General features: G+C 42.0%; 1 protein-coding gene across 1 annotated transcript in view; it reads right to left on the bottom strand.

Moving 5' to 3' along the window:
* GLG1 (golgi glycoprotein 1) overlaps positions 1-15,840 on the bottom strand; it is an 82,286-nt gene that overhangs the window by 5,542 nt on the left and 60,904 nt on the right. The window contains exons 9-24 of the mRNA XM_032701460.1: positions 15,508-15,629; positions 14,751-14,852; positions 12,766-12,919; positions 10,954-11,091; positions 10,035-10,121; positions 9,077-9,139; positions 8,293-8,406; positions 7,803-7,891; positions 6,807-6,924; positions 5,713-5,805; positions 5,036-5,173; positions 3,591-3,714; positions 3,101-3,243; positions 2,761-2,862; positions 2,004-2,111; positions 1,253-1,373 (exon numbers count right to left, since the gene is read on the bottom strand). Of these exons, the coding sequence (XP_032557351.1) occupies positions 1,253-1,373; positions 2,004-2,111; positions 2,761-2,862; positions 3,101-3,243; positions 3,591-3,714; positions 5,036-5,173; positions 5,713-5,805; positions 6,807-6,924; positions 7,803-7,891; positions 8,293-8,406; positions 9,077-9,139; positions 10,035-10,121; positions 10,954-11,091; positions 12,766-12,919; positions 14,751-14,852; positions 15,508-15,629 (1,816 nt within the window). The remainder of the gene's footprint in view (positions 1-1,252; positions 1,374-2,003; positions 2,112-2,760; positions 2,863-3,100; positions 3,244-3,590; positions 3,715-5,035; positions 5,174-5,712; positions 5,806-6,806; positions 6,925-7,802; positions 7,892-8,292; positions 8,407-9,076; positions 9,140-10,034; positions 10,122-10,953; positions 11,092-12,765; positions 12,920-14,750; positions 14,853-15,507; positions 15,630-15,840) is intronic.

Genomic DNA, 15,840 nt, shown 5'->3' with positions numbered 1-15,840 from the left:
GATGCTTTCTGCTTTGCAGCGAAGAGTTATTTAGTTCATAGCAAACAGGCAGCAAACTTTAAGCTAAATCCAGACTTTTAATACACAATTGTCAGTTCAAGCACTCGCAGGCAGAGCCCTCTCTAAGCTACAGACTCCTGCAGACCTTCAGTGCAAACACATCAGAACACACATCAAAAGAATTATGACAAAGCAGGAATAAACAAAGGATATCCAGAATTTCAAAAAGGCATTCAGTAACCAGCACAAAAGATAATGATCAGGAAAATACTTGGCTGCTATTTTTAATGCCAGATAAACTCAGAAAGATGGGAAAGTTCAGAACTATTCTCCCCGCTAGCTTTCCTTAAACAGCCATACATACTGTGGTAGCTAACATAACAGCAATAACAGAGTGCAAGAGCTTGACTCAAACAGGAAAGAAAGTGTTAGGAAATACTTATTTGTACTATATTTCAAGTAGTCTGAACTTGCTGAACTCAGAGGACCTGGAACAGCTGATGAAGTCTGAAAGCCTTTACCAGCTCTGTGAACTTAGAAAATCAAATCATGATTACCTACTCTCTGCAATGTTGGAAAAGAAAAAACTGGTATGTTTAAGCAGAGAAGAAAAAAATTAAATCAAAGTACTTTGGTTTAATTTTAAATACTGAAACAAAGAAGCCAACCATGGACAAAGACTGACACAAAGAAAGAAGGATCAAGAGGATTAGGTAAGAATGACTCTTGTGAAACGAAACCAACTTGCTGCTCTATGAAAAGCAGCTTAGTTCTAGGAAAGCTTTTGATACAGTCTGATAGAACATTGTCATAAGTAAGGTTGGGAGCTGTATCTTGTGTGAAGCTGATACAAGGTGGGAGATAAACCTCACTGAAAAATGAGTCCATGTTTATTAAGAGCTCATTTTCAATGGGATTTAACTGAGGAAGGATTTTATAGAAGGCTTATGGATCTGGTATCACACACTGTTGTCAGCAATCATATTAATGATGGCACAGAAATATACTCATTAAGTCTGCAGATAAGGCTGCAAAGGTATTTTATATCAGGACTGAGGAATAAATAAGTCCTGCCTTGGACACAAGGAAGGACTTCTTGATACCCATCCATCTACCACTTCTGCTGCTGTTCCATCCTACTGCCCACAAATGATTGGTGGAAATATCCTGTACTTAAGATCACACTGGCAAGAAAATGCAGGTTAAGTATTTTAGGACTGACAGGTTACACAGGTACAGCACAAGCACTTACGGCGTCCTCTCCCCGGTGGAATGGCAGCACAGTGGTGTTTGATGTCGAGGGCACAGGCTGTGTGGAGCACTGGGTCAACAAATATATCTGCTTTGCTTTCCTTCAGCATGTTGAGCACTTCCTGGGGAGGAGGAAATTACAAGGACACCTCAGAAAAAGGAGAGAGAACAAAACTCATGCTGCTCAATATTTCTGAAAGCTGTACCAACTTTTAAAATCCAGGATCATGAGAAAATCCACCACTGTCCATGGATGAGGCTATGAATGATAGTTTAGGCTTAATTTAAGTGTCCTGGTCTGTAACATTTACAGTAATGTTCATTAAAATACTCATATTAATCTAAAATACAAAGACAATATGTCAGGGTTCCTTCAGTTAGAACTGAAATCAGCCACGGGTGATTCATAGAGCCATGCCCAGGCCATGCCCAGTGCCCAGGCCATGCCCAGCACCCAGGCAGCCTGCAATGGAGACAGCACCAGGAAACAGATGAGTAACAAGAAACTTTGGCAACCACAGTCAAGGAAGGATTCAAGCCTGGAATTGCAGAGGAGGCACTGTCGACACGATTTTGACTGGCAAATTGAAACAGAATTGAATCACTGCAGGCCAGAACTGAGATGTGTAGGGAAACTTCAGAGCTCTGGCCTCATTATAGCTACAACATGACCTAGGCTGTGATCTGGAAAAATCACAGACTTCTGCAGGGATGGAATGCCTTTTAGAGCACATCCAATTTATTTCCTTTACCTTCTTGCACATTTCAGTTTTTATTTTCAGCAGATTCACTTTCAGACATTCTTCCACCTGCCCTGTCTGCTCCTGAGCTGCTGCTTCTTCTGCACACAAGCTGGAAATCTATTTTGAAAAAGGTGTTTTAACATAAGTAGTTCACAACAATCATTCTGCCTTTTAGCACATTTATATCTCAATACATTAGTTCATCACAGGGCACAGCTAGAGAATACATGATGAGACTCCTTCCCCCCCAGATCTCTAGAGCCAAATGCAGCCTGGCTCATGCAATATGTATACCCTTTAAACCCAGCAGCAAGAAGTCAATATTGCTGTACTGAGGAGGAGGGCCGAGAGGAAAACAGCACAGAAAGAATGTGAAAGTATGAAATAAGTAACACTTGAAGCATGACCAACTCTGTTATCAAAAGGGAAAACTCAAAAACCTGAATGTATTCCAGTTAAGGCTGACAAGACCAGAGAATTAACAGACATTTTTTTTGACAACAGGAAAGCAGTATTCTTTCATAGTCACAAGTACTGATGAGATCCCAGATAAAAAAATTAACTTCATATTAGCACTGCACAGGAAACTGCAATTCTTGCACACTGGGCAAAAGTCACAAGCAGAGAATCTGACCAGCTAGAGGCAGCTCAAAGGGATTTTTTTAAAATTTAATTATTGGGAAGCTTCTTGTTTTAAGAAACAAAAATCTGTTACACGAAGGGAGTTTTCATCCTGAAAAAGTAGCTCAGGAGCTACTTCTCCTACCTCATCAGAACAGTGCATCTGAAGCTGGGGATCCAGCCGATAATCAAGGGCTGATTCCTGGATTATCACTCGAATTTGGTCCTCGCAGTCAGGAGAGAGACGCTGTGAGGAGGAGAAAGTCATTAACTCACTCGATGACCTTCATTTTCATAAATCAATCACCTTGTATTTTAACCTCTGTATCCTCTAATACTTGTACAGGAACATAAAAACCTCATTTATGTACAGCCTGTCACAAACACTGAACACACCACAAGCCCCAGTTTGATCTGTTGTTCAATGACTGTTGCTCAGCACGATCCTGCACAGTTTCTCATTTGCATGCACCAGCTCTACTCACCTGGTCTGCATATTTCAACTTCAGGCATGAGATGACCTGCCCTTCCAACTCTGTATCATCCTTGGCCCTGTTCAGGATATTTTGGCAGAATTTTGGTATGTCTGCTTTGCACGCCTTCCTGAGCACGGGATTTAAGCGGTAATCTAAGTGGGAAAGGTGACAGAACTTCATTAGAGCACACACCTCTTCAGACTGCACAACACAACACTCCCAAAGAGACTGGACAGAAATTTCCTAGATGACATTGTACCACCAAGGAACTTAATTTTGGGGGAAAACAGTATTTCTTCACAACAGAATTTCAACTTGTGAGGTAAGAGCTTCAGGGATAAAGAGGATTCAAAAACACATGCTGACCCTCAAGAACTTGACTGAGATCAGAGTGTGCACTGAAAAACATGAAGAATAAAACAAAACTGATATTCTTCCACCCATGCAAATCACTGAAGAGCTCAGGCAAGCAAGTGAAGTTTCTTTCAGAAGAAGATACCTGTGTTCTGTGTGATCTGGCGCTTGGTAATCATCTGCTTGCATTTAGGATCCATCACTTCACTGTTCTTGTTCTGTTTCAAACACTGTAGCATATTTTTTGAGTCTGCCTCTGGACAAAACCGCTACCGAAAAAACCCAAAAAAACCAACAAGTTTCATCACTAAGCACTTGAGAAAGCAAAACCCAAACCCAACAAGCAGCTTCCAACTCATGGAAGAGAATAACCACGTGGTCAATGCAGAGGTGCATCCCCAACACCTACTGCAAAGAGCAGTACTACTCTCTGAATTGACTGTGGGCATTAATGTCTGTGCTTACAGACTGAGCACTGAGTTGTGCAGTCCTGACTGGCTTCTAGGCACCACCTCCTGTTGGCTGTACCAAAAGCAAATTGCCTTTATTTATTTCCTATTCTTAAGATACAGCACACTTGGAAAAAAATAGCCACCAAATTAGGCCTCATACACAAATACTTTTGCTCCCCTTTATTTTAGAAACTAAAAAAGCAATCTTTAAGTCTATACACATATTACTGTTTTGTATAAATGCTGCCTGGACAAAGCAACAGGTAAAGACTTCATTATTAATGCTCAGCACAAACTAAGACCACATAGAAGGACAAAGCAGAGAGGAGCTCACTGATACTAATGTGCCCAGTCCTGCCCCAAGTCAGATAGTCAAAGTGAACCAGCTTACCCAAAATTCATACCAAGATACTAATTTCTTTTGTTAGAAACTAATTCTGTGGGTGTAAGATAAGGCTGTTGTGTCTTCTAATCCTCACTACTTTGGTGAGAGCACAGGTCTTTGTATAAAAGCATGGGTCTTCACTGGAGAGCAAAAAATTCTGAAGATGTGCTTCTTCAGCCAAAATATGGAATAAGGGCACTGCACAAAGACCACACATACTAAAGTTCCAGGGCTTGCAATTTTTCCTACTGTGAAAGAATGTCTTATATGAGCATTCACTGCTGCTTTCCACATGGTACCACTTTCAGCTATCATTTCTAATTTTAAATTTTGCACAATTTTGCCTATTTTATTGCTTTGATGAAAGTCTGTGTGCACCAAGTCAGCAGTGAACTGAAGATTTTACAATTCTCTGTAATCATAATTTCTTCACCTTTGCATAAAGCCAATCCAAATCCAAACTGACTGAATGAAAACTGCACTAGAAGCCTCAGCACTGATTGCCTCCTCAATTCTGCTGGTGGTTGGGTAGACAAATTTATTAGTGCACAGGCTTTGATCAGGAAGTTGAAAGAGAAGAGCCCTGAAGAAACCTCAGCCTGATTCAGAGTTAAGAAACAGATTACTCTGCAAAAAAAGCAATCATACTTCTGAAACAACACAGCAGTCTTGTAACAAGCCTTTATGGGAAGCTCAAAGCCAATAGACCTTTTATATCCCAACCTCACCCTCTTAAATAAGCACTAACATTACCTTGATCATCTGCTTGCAGACTCTCATGAGTGTGTAGTCCAGTTCTGGATCCATCATCTCCGTCTCCTGCAGCTTAAACACCTTCTGGTGGCACCTTGTGCTCAACTGCTTCTTGATTTCTTTCAGGCATTCAATAATCTGCCAACACAGTATTGCAGCAGTAAGGGACACCCTGGGGACACAGTTCTGTCACAGACAGCTGTGTGTTCCCCTAACGACCTTCCTTCACCTGATTTGGGTAGTTAAGTTCCCAATGCCTAGATTTTATCAAAGTCATTACCAGTGCTCATTTCCAGAACTTGTCTTAAGCTCATCTTTTCTCACAAAGATTTAATGAGATGAAGAGGGTCTCCTGGACTTACTCCAAACCCACAAATCTCATCTTGCAGACATTATGCCTCAGAAATCTTTTAGCAACACTTTCAGTAACCAGCTGCTAATAGCTTAAAATTAGCATTAACTGAAGAATGAAGTGCTCACAGCCTTGCATTCACCCACTATTAGTGCTTGTGCACCAGTGGTAAAAAAGAAATTAACGTTCCAAAGCACTACCAAAATATTTCAGTGACATCAAAATGAAAATCTCGAGCTGCACTTACAGGGGCAAAAGTGCTCTTCAAAAGTTTTCTGAAATGAAAGTACAAATTAAATTGTAAGTTATTAATGAAGTTCATTACCTGAGCATTGCCATAGGGCACGTTTTGGCAGTAATTCTTGATGTCACTTTTACAAGCCTCATACAGCTCTGGTTCAAGTCTGATATCCTCAGTCTGCAGGACAAATTACAATATGAACTTTTAAGTAGGACTCAAGGCTACTTTACTTGGTTAATCTCTTAACTAGAGGCCTCTACTCACAAAAAGCAAGAAACTCTCACAACAAGCATTCAGTTTCTTTGAATTTAAGGGTCTTGGGTGCAAGAAGTGATGTTAGTGGGAAACCAACTTTACAATTCCCTGCAGTGATCAGTTAGCTTTTTAGGCTGAAGAAAACATTTAAATCAAATTTTAGAGCTGGTAAGTTGTTTCCACTGCTTCTCCTAAAAGGGCATCGTTACAAACCTCCAAGACAACTGAAGTCTTTCCATGTGAAAGCCAAAGGACAAATTAACAGCCACCCATCTAGTAGGTGATCTGGAGGTTGTGACTGAAGTTTCCTGATTTTGGTGATGCCCAGCATTTAAATTCTTCCATAAAAAGGCAAGAGTGATGCCTCTTCTGACATGGACCTACTTAAGGTGAAGCTTTAACACTCAAACAGTATCTACTGGACAAAGACCTTAAGAGTTTATTGCTGCAAGCACTGCAGCAGGAAGCTGAGAGGCAGCTTTGCCTACCAGAACAAACACTACTCCTATTTATCCACTGAGCAACTTGAAGCAGCTGGAGTTGAGTTGCTTCATCTGTGCTTGTTTCCTCAGCCTGTAAAATGAAGCTTTTGTTCTCTCCTAGAGGACTTTAAGAACATCAGCATGTGTAGCACGTTGCTATCTAACACTAAACATAATCACTTCTAGCTGAAATCCCAATGACCATTTAGCTTGCCTTGGCCTTCGTGAGACTATATTTAAGGCGTTAAAGTAGACAATCATTACTTTCACCGTGAAGGGCAATTGAGCCTCGTGTTGTAAGAAGAGTGGAAAAAATAAATTAGATACATCTTACATATGAGCTTCCTTTCCACCCCCCCCGCAAAGTGGACAAACCAGGAAGCTTTAACTGAAGAACCTGACTACAAGAGTGGGGAGAACAAGAGTTTCAGGCATGTTTACCATCTCTAGCTCCTCGACACGCAGCTGTTTGCGGCACTTCAGAGAGACCCTGTGCTCCTTGGCATCCTGCAGAGTGTCATTGCGCACAGTTGTGCTCAGACAGATCACCACATCCACCCTGCAGAAGAGAAAACAGCGTTTTACTCATCCACCCTTCACTGAACCAGCCAAGGTTGGTATTAGATCACCACACCAGAGAAACCGACTGCAATAATCCAAACACGATATAAAGTCCTCGTGCATCTGTGCTTACTTCTAGCTGGGGTACAGCTCTATGTAGAGCAATTGGACCACAATTAAACCCTAAATCTGATGCTGCCTGATTGGAGTCTACATCCAAAGACAGGAATATATTCAAAACCCCACCTCACCTCTGCCCAGCAAGACCTTGGCTCTTAAGTCACGTCAGCACTTTAGAAAAGCTTTGCTCAATCTCAGAAACAGATGAAGGTGAATATCTACATAGCATTGCAAGCAATCCTTTTACACTATAGGAAGGGCATTGATATCATAAAATGCAAATAGTCTTGCTATGCACAAACAGGACTGACCTTGTGTGTAATTCAGCCTTACATCATTGCAGTAGGCCATTAAAAAAACCCTTACACTGAATGAATAAACCAGCTAAAACAAGTGGGATATTTTCCCTTCCCAGATCAGCAACTGGAACAACAGCAGTCTGCTGCTGTTCATCTTATAAGAAGATGAATCTAGCAAGGATATAAAACATTCTGGGACATGCAATCCACTAATTGTAATAATTAGCTAATTTCACGGTAAGAACAATAAAGAGGACAGGCTTGTATCCAGTAGGAAATTTTGAAGAAGGAGGCAATGCCTCTGCCTTAAGCATCTGCAGAACACAGTCACTAAGGGAACACACACAAAACAATCAGCCTTTAAAGGAAGTCCAGTGTTTTCTGTCCTCTCATGAAATATCCTGTAACTTAATTACATATTTATACGATCAGATTGCTGTTTGGTCAGCATACATACTTTTTTTTGATGTTGGGGCAAAGTTTCAGCACATCCTCCTTGCAAGCCATTTTAAACTTGTATGAGAACCTAAAATCTTTCATTTGAACCTGCAAGAGAGAAGTGGGGAGAAAAACAACTTTGGTCACCTGGAGTTTAAAAAAAAACCAAACTGAAACAAAAAATATTGCCCAAAAGAACACTTGCTGAATCATACAACCAGCAAATGCTTTTGTTCACAACTTGTTAATGTGGGAGCAAGGGGGGATGCTGCATTGCTGAAGAAGTTGGGACCCTGTCTACCATGTGCCAAGGAGGAAGGAGAACCTGAAGTTAAATCAATCATCTCCAAAGTGACCATTTATGATCAGGCATGCAAGTACAACTGTCTGAATTCACAGAAGCTCTCTAAATACAGTGGGAAATCAATCTTAAAGAAGGAGAGGTTTCATAAATCAACACCCCGAAAGAACAGAACAGGCTTCCACTGACAGAGGGAAGCATTGCTTACCAGCTGGAAATGAGTAACTCCAATTGCACATTTTTCATTCATTTCCTTCTGGTGTTTGTTCTGTATTAGACACTCCATCAGATCCCCAGAATCAATCTGGTTATCTGCAACCTCCTGAAAAAGAGATGGAAGGCTTAAAAATGAGCTACTCCTACAAGTCATGGTTCTTATGCTCCTTTAGACAACTGTGACCAGGAAACACAGAACTTACAGTCCCACCCTCTATGGTGAGCTTACTACTAACTGAGCACCCTGGAGCTGCACCACACAACTCTAGTACACAACTACATTCATAGAATTCAGAAAAGAACCATCTCAGGAACATGCACACTTCAGACTCAGGGGAACATACTAGAGACTCAATGCTTACATGACATATTATAATCATGTGCCTTCACTGCTATTTAACTACTCAATCCTAGATCAGTGAAGTTATTTCAGCAGTGCTGAGCAGCTGCACAGAGTGGAGTGGCTACACACACTGGCTGCAGGTAAAGGAGAAGGAAAAAAGTCTAGTATTGAACTCACTGTAAAGAGTGATTTTTGCAATTACAAGGCAATTTTCATCTTCAAACTCTAGCTTTTATGCTAGGGCTCTGACAAGAGCAGAAGGATTAGGTGGAACTAAGAATTTTTATTTTAGAGTGACTTTTAAACTAAAGACTTTTGAAACTGATTACCTCTGATTTTACTTTTGAAGTGTAGCAAGAACTAACACTAAAACCCTCTGATCTTTCCCACAAAGTGCTTTTTCCTCAAAGATACACTGTTACAGAGTACTCACATGACAGAATGTCTGGATAATGGGCTCACATGCCCTCATCAGCAAGGCTTCAATTTGGATGTCCTGCAGAAAACATGCAATATTTCGTTTTCACAGTGAATGAACAGGAAAAAAAGGCTGTGAAAAAAAACCTGTGATAAAAACTCAACCCAGATTACAGGGTTTTGAAAACTGCAATCCAGACAGCTTCACCCTTCAGTTCTGCAAATCCCACGGTTCAGTCTTGCCAACAACATGGCAAATGCAAGACAAGCCTTCCACCTTAAGGGAAGAGCCTGGTCTCCACAGAAACTCCTTTCTTGGATAATTCAGCCAGTCTCCTCCAAACTGGGTGCTACAGCACTAGAAATGACCTTACACCCAGGTAGAAGTTGAAGATTTATGACAGTTATGAGCAAATAAAAGTTTCTACCCACTGGAAGGAAGCTTTCTCTAGGGCACAATGTATATTTTAGGTGATATGCCAAACAGTCTGGGGCATGACAGTCAAATATGCAACTTCATAAAATAGTTTAAGCTGCCAACCTCATTGAAAATCTGTACTGATCTACCTGGTGGTGATTTCCTGCAAAAATTTGGGATAGGGAGAGAAGCTGCAATATGGTACTCAAAACTACTTGCAAGCAAGAGTGAAATCTGAAGTCCCAACATGTATCTTGACTTGTATTAAAGGTACCTGGGTTACCTGTGTAAGAAATGTTAGCTTCAGTACCATAAGTGATCTTTTAAGCAGGAGAAATGCCCTCACCAACCTAACATCCTGAACTGTTGCTCATTTCTCTTCCTCAAGAACCCCCCATGAAAACTTCCATTGTATGGAATAAAAAGTATGTTCTTTGATCCCAGAGCTGCATTTCTGCAGCTCCTCTAACCTCAATTTTTTTCACCATCATCAAAATGACATGCTTAACTAGACATGCTCAACTATTCCCTTCACCCCAGGCTGAAAACCACTCACCTCAGACTCCAGCTCAGTGAGGTTTCCCACTATGTCCCTGCAATCAGACACCAAGTCATCAAGATGGTCCTGAAGGCATTCCAGCTCCTACAGAAACAGACATTTCAGTGTGTGATCCAAGAACCCAATTTGAAATTTTGGGCTTAAAACATTGTTACACACGTGAAACTGCCCTCCTCTTGGTAAAGTCCTAAATCTCATTTAATCCCACTCTCTACTAGCACTCCCCCACACACATGTAGTAGTGATTGAGAATGTTGGTGTAAAACGTTACCACTTGCTCTCAAGGGCTGCATGATGTGCTTTCACTTCTGGAATATCACATTTAATTTGCCCTTTGCATAACCTTAAGGAGAGGTTAGTTCCCAAACTACAACCTATGATGGGCCCTTCAAAAGGACAGTGGTGTGTGATCCACGGCATCTGCTGCCCAACAGCTCCTTCCCTACAGCCCTCCTGGGGCACAGCAATTTAACATCAAAGCATTTGTTGAAACTTTTGTTAAGTAGCTGCAGATGTTAGTTCAGTTCTGTATAAACACAGGAAGTATGTCAGTATTTGCCAAATGGAAATGGGATAAAGTTTATGTGGGAAATGTCAAGCTTGTAATAGAATATTACACATAAGAGACTGAGGGGGGTGAGGTTGCTTCATTAAAGTCCTTCTTGCTAACTACCCCCTCCCCCTTCTCATTCCACTACACATTTAAACCTACTGAATGAAGCCATGCAGTATGTGCAAAGCTTCTTTGTATCATCTCCACCTCTCAGTTTGGTGTAGATTATGTTTCATACCGCCCTAATTTTTAATATATTCTCTGCTCTAAAGAGGCAGCACACAAGATGTCCCTTTAAGCCCTTTTTGCCTGCCCCACCCTCCAGCTTCCCAACCAAAGCAGCAGTGATGCTGTGTACAGTACCTGCCCTGTCTCTGTTTTTTCACTGCACCACTTCCCCAGGTCAATCATGCACTTGTCCTGGAGAACTGGGTCCAGCTTCACATCCATGGCTCGCTGGTGGAGGATTCTCTGGACCTCTGCTCTGCACTCCCGTGATAGCTGCAAGGAGGACAGGGACTGTTTAAGCACAGGGGGTCTCTAAATCCACACAGTGCAAAGAAGATGCTGTCAGGTAAAGTTCTGAGAGTGACCACAAATGCCATCAGCAGTCCCAGAAAGCCCAGGAGTCCTGCACTGCTCAGCACAAGTCTGTCGGGGCCCCCAAAAGCGATTTGGGCTCCAAAAGAGTTTGGAGCTCTGTCATTTAGTTTGGATAGAGGGTCCTCTCATTCCAATAAAATTATTTTATATTCTTAAACCTGTACTTTGATTTTTGAAATGAGATATCAGAGCAGGTCCCTAGGCTGTCTGCTGCACCACCCCCCTTCACTCTAAGCCACAGACTGCTTCTGGAGAAGGAAGTCAAAATAGCTCATGCCCTCAATACCAAATGGGAAGCCCAGAATGAGGCAATAGAGCCCAGCTGTAATTTCTGCTCAGCAATCCCCACTGCAGCACATCAGAGTCAGCACTTGCAAGACAGGAAGAAACAAATTGTAGAAAACCAAGGGATACTGGTAGGGTGCTTATCAGACCTAAAATGCACCAGTTGAAGCTTAAAACTTCAAACGTTTAAAAATCCAAACCACTGAAGTTATGTAGCATTTTGTCAACAGCACTGGAAAGAAGTACAGGCCTAACCTCCCAAGAGTTTGCTTTCCAACACTAAATTTCAAAATGACGGCTGCTCCCTTAGCCTACTTTCCACTAGAAAAACACATTTAAAAACCTTTTCTCTCTCTGATAGATTATTTGCAGGGTGGCTATTGATTTCTTTGGTCAGCACTAATATAAAATGGAATTAAAAAGTCTCAACTCAGCAGACTAAGAAACTGCATTAAATAAAAATTATTCCTAAAAGAGAGATGCTTTCAATCAATACTTGACCTCTGCCACAAAAGACCTTTTAAATCAAGCTGTGGAAATTAATTTTTAAGCCAGGCCACTGTGTAAACCCACCAACTGCTGGGGGCTGTGTACACCACAGTGCCAAAAGAAATGGAACTGAGTACCCAGTTGCTTTCAACTGAGTGCCCTGATAAAGGCACGAGAGGGCAGCAAACTTGAAAAGAGCAGCTCTGAACTACAGATGCCATGATGGTGGATCTCCAGACTGCAGGGCAGCAAGTCAGATCCCTACTGTCTTCTTTAAAGACAGCATGAGCACATTTACCAGGACAGCATGCTCCACAGTACTGGAAGGATGTGTTATAGCAATAGGAAGAATTTAATGGAGTATAATCTGAAGCTGTACACAAATCAAAATTTAATTAGAAACAGCTAAGGAAAGCTGAGCTTGAAACTCTTTTAGCATAAAACCAATTTTGCAGCTATGCTAGCTATCTGCAAGGAATTACATTCCTCTTTGGAAAGACATGGGGGAGGACTTGCAGTGCATTTGGACAGATATGTCAGTCGGTGTCAGTGCACAGTTCCCCCACTGGCCCATGTCACATCCTGCTGGCTTTTTTTGCCTTGCCAGAACAGCCACCCTCAGGGCACACTGGAGAAGGAGTGGGGCACCCAAAGCACTGCAACTACCCCCTACAGTAAATGCTTCTGAAGCAGCTTTCGTGAGTTCTGGCAGTTTTATCACAGTGTGTCCAACTTCAAACGCGTGTGCAACCCTTCCATCACAGGTCAAAGGGCAGCAAGTTGCACCCCAGCACTCACCCTCCTTCCTTGCTCCTCTGTGCGATAGGCATGCCTGTACAGGCAGGAGAAAACAGCCCCTGGAGGCATCAGCTCACTGGTCTCATTCCAGCCATGGGTATGGCAGAGCCGGGAGGCGTCTCCCTGACACTTGCGGTACAGGACTGTGTCCAACCTGCAAACACCAGGGTTATCACTGGCACTTCATTCAAACTGGAACACTTTTGATATTCTGAAATGCTTTTGAGGCAGAAAATCCACTTCAAGTTTCAGGCACCACCACCACCACATCACTCAGCAGCAGTGTCTGACCAACTGAACCAACAGGCAGAAAAATGCCCATCACTCAGTTTGGAATCAACTCCGTATTCTTGCAAAAATAACACCGAAATCTTTAATTACAGATTAAATCTTCAACACTTCTCGAAGCACCTCCCATTCTGTTCTGCAGCATACCAGCCAAATGCTGACATGTGAGAAAAGAAATCATCTCCTCGATGTCCTAAAGCAGGAGAAAGGCAGGTACATACCACATTTTGGTTGTATAATATCTTGCGTGTACTTTGTACTGCTGCCATTCTGAAACACCACTTCCATAAAAATCTAAGTTCTGTCTGCCCTGGATTTGAGTCAACTGAAGACTCAGCAGCCCTTGCTTTTGTATACAAGTGCAGATCTCTTAGGATGACAGTTAATTACAGGAAAGCTAAGTGAGATATTGTTAACTTTACAAAAAGGAAACCTGTGATTTCTACAACACTACAGAAGACAAACATCAAGTGATTTCAGTGGAGGGACACAGCAAATGCAACAGCTTTTATAAGTCAGTTCTGGGGAACAGTGGTTAAACAAAGATGAGCTAATGCTGCCCAGCATGTAATATAAATTTGAGTTATCTTTACTCCCAGTAAAACGCAAATACTCAATCTTCCTTCTTTCAATCAATTAAGTCTGGCTCAAGCAACGAATTACCTGCTGGAAACATGGTACAGGCAGGAGAAATAACAATGAAGGGAAACAGGAAGGGGGAAAAATTAAGTATTTTTGTGTACCTGTGTGACAGTTATTGAGATGACTAAATAAACAGCCCCAAAACCCTAAACTCTCTGGTTCACAAAGCCCTGGGTATTTTAAAAGCAGAAGGTTCACAGAGCATGCCAACTCTTAACTACTGGCATTGCTGCCCAAAAGACATGACTTGCTATGATTCAAGATTTTCCTCACGTTTGGTTCACACACCCCTTGCAGTAATGGAAGCCCATCACTTCTTGCCTTACACTCTTTGTGGCCACTGAGAACAATTTCTCAATTTCTTGCAGTAATCCTATTTAATGTACTCTACTTCCTCACCTCTCAATCTTCTTTAGAAGACAAGCCAAACACTTAATTCTTTCCTCACTGGTCATGTTTATCAAATTTATATTCTCCTCATCTTAACCAGCACAGACACAAGGGGCTTTGTACTCATTTAAAACAAAGCACTGCCATCTCTGGATGAGAAAGCTGGAAAAGCAGTGCTCCAAAGGGTATTACATCTGTCATACTGTAATCACACCTAGAGAATTTGAAAAAAGGCAGAAATGGAAGCAGGAAGTTTCTCACACAGTGTCCCTTTGTTATACTGAAAAGCTTGGTTTCCATAAGTCCCATATTGTAGCACTCAGAGCAGATGCAAGTGGCTGCCACCTGCACAGAAAGTGACCTTAAACTTCAGTACAGCCAGACAGAATTCTTTAAAGCTGCACTGAATTTCAGAGCCAAAACTTGAGCACTTTTTAGGGTTGCATCACTTCTCAGAGAGGACCTGATTTAAGTGGCATCACACCTTTTCTAAGCAGCTTTTGCTTCTATGTTCTAGACAGGCATTAGCACCCTACAGACCTGGCACATTTAAAAATCCTCTTCTGAACCATCATAAGCGACACTGCTTTACCAGGAACTGCTAATGCAAACAAACACTAAATAGAAACATCACGTGAGCATAAATCTCATTTTACAGTACTCACTTCCAGTCACGAGATATAAAATATTGGAGCTCCAGGAGCCTGTGCTCACAGTCCTCCACCATCTTCTCAGTATACAAGTGCTCCATCAGGCAAGACAGAATCCTGCAAACAGAAAAGTTAGGCCAGAGACTGTTAGAATCATGCTGGGCTTTCTTATAACAGCTGATGTTGGCAAATCAGTCTTTTCAATGAACCATAGATAAGAAGTTCAAAAGCAGTGAAGATCTTTCTTTTCCTTCCAAAAGATTACATCTAAACCAACTGTGTGTAAGATTTGTACCCTTTTAAATGCCATTGTTTTAGTTATCTCAGCAAGTCTGATATACAACAAAAATCTTAAGGAGTATTCTATCGAAAATCTGTCTTGGGGGGGGAGAATATATTATCAGACTGGAGGCAGCTGTCTCTGCACTATGGGTTTGCTTACCTGGACTTTCCAGGCTTGTCACTTTGTGATATTGCTAAAGACTTATGTAGTTAGGGAAACGAGCACATCAAATATTACAAATATTACCAAGTCTAAGCCTGAGATAGCTATATCCTTCACCAGTGCTAAACCAGCCCTGTGACAAAAGCACTGGCCTGCTTGTAAAGCCAGAACGGAGACAGAGCTCAGTTCACCCCTCCAGCCCTGCACAAATTGCCACTCTGGAGTCCCTCATTTCTGGACAGGTTTTAGTGTTCCTACTGCTCAGCCACACAACCTTCATGGATGCCCCACCGAAAAGACAGATCAGTCCAAGTGGGAGGCACCTACATGGGGTCCCCCGAGCGGATGTGCTTGCAGGCTGTCTGGATCACCGACTCGCAGGCCTCGTTGAGCGCGCGGTCGATGCGGTAATCGGCACCCGGGTCAGTCTCCTGGATCAGGGTTTGCAGCTGCAAGAAAGAAATTGTGGACAGGAAGACAAATGTTAACAACCTAAATTACAACCTCTCAGCGTGGCAATTCTGTGCCAGCAGCAATGCTACCACGTATGACCTCTGTCCTACAGGGTTTGATTTTAAGTGCTTGTGCTGCCAACGCAATTGCCAGACATGGGAGTTCAGCACTGCTGAACCCTAATTATCATCATGAAGTAGCCCAGGA

The sequence above is a fragment of the Chiroxiphia lanceolata genome, chromosome 13 (assembly GCF_009829145.1).
Source record: "Chiroxiphia lanceolata isolate bChiLan1 chromosome 13, bChiLan1.pri, whole genome shotgun sequence".
NCBI lineage: Eukaryota > Metazoa > Chordata > Aves > Passeriformes > Pipridae > Chiroxiphia > Chiroxiphia lanceolata.
The sequence above is the reverse complement of the archived record's forward strand: the minus strand, read 5'-3'. Positions and strand labels throughout refer to the sequence as shown.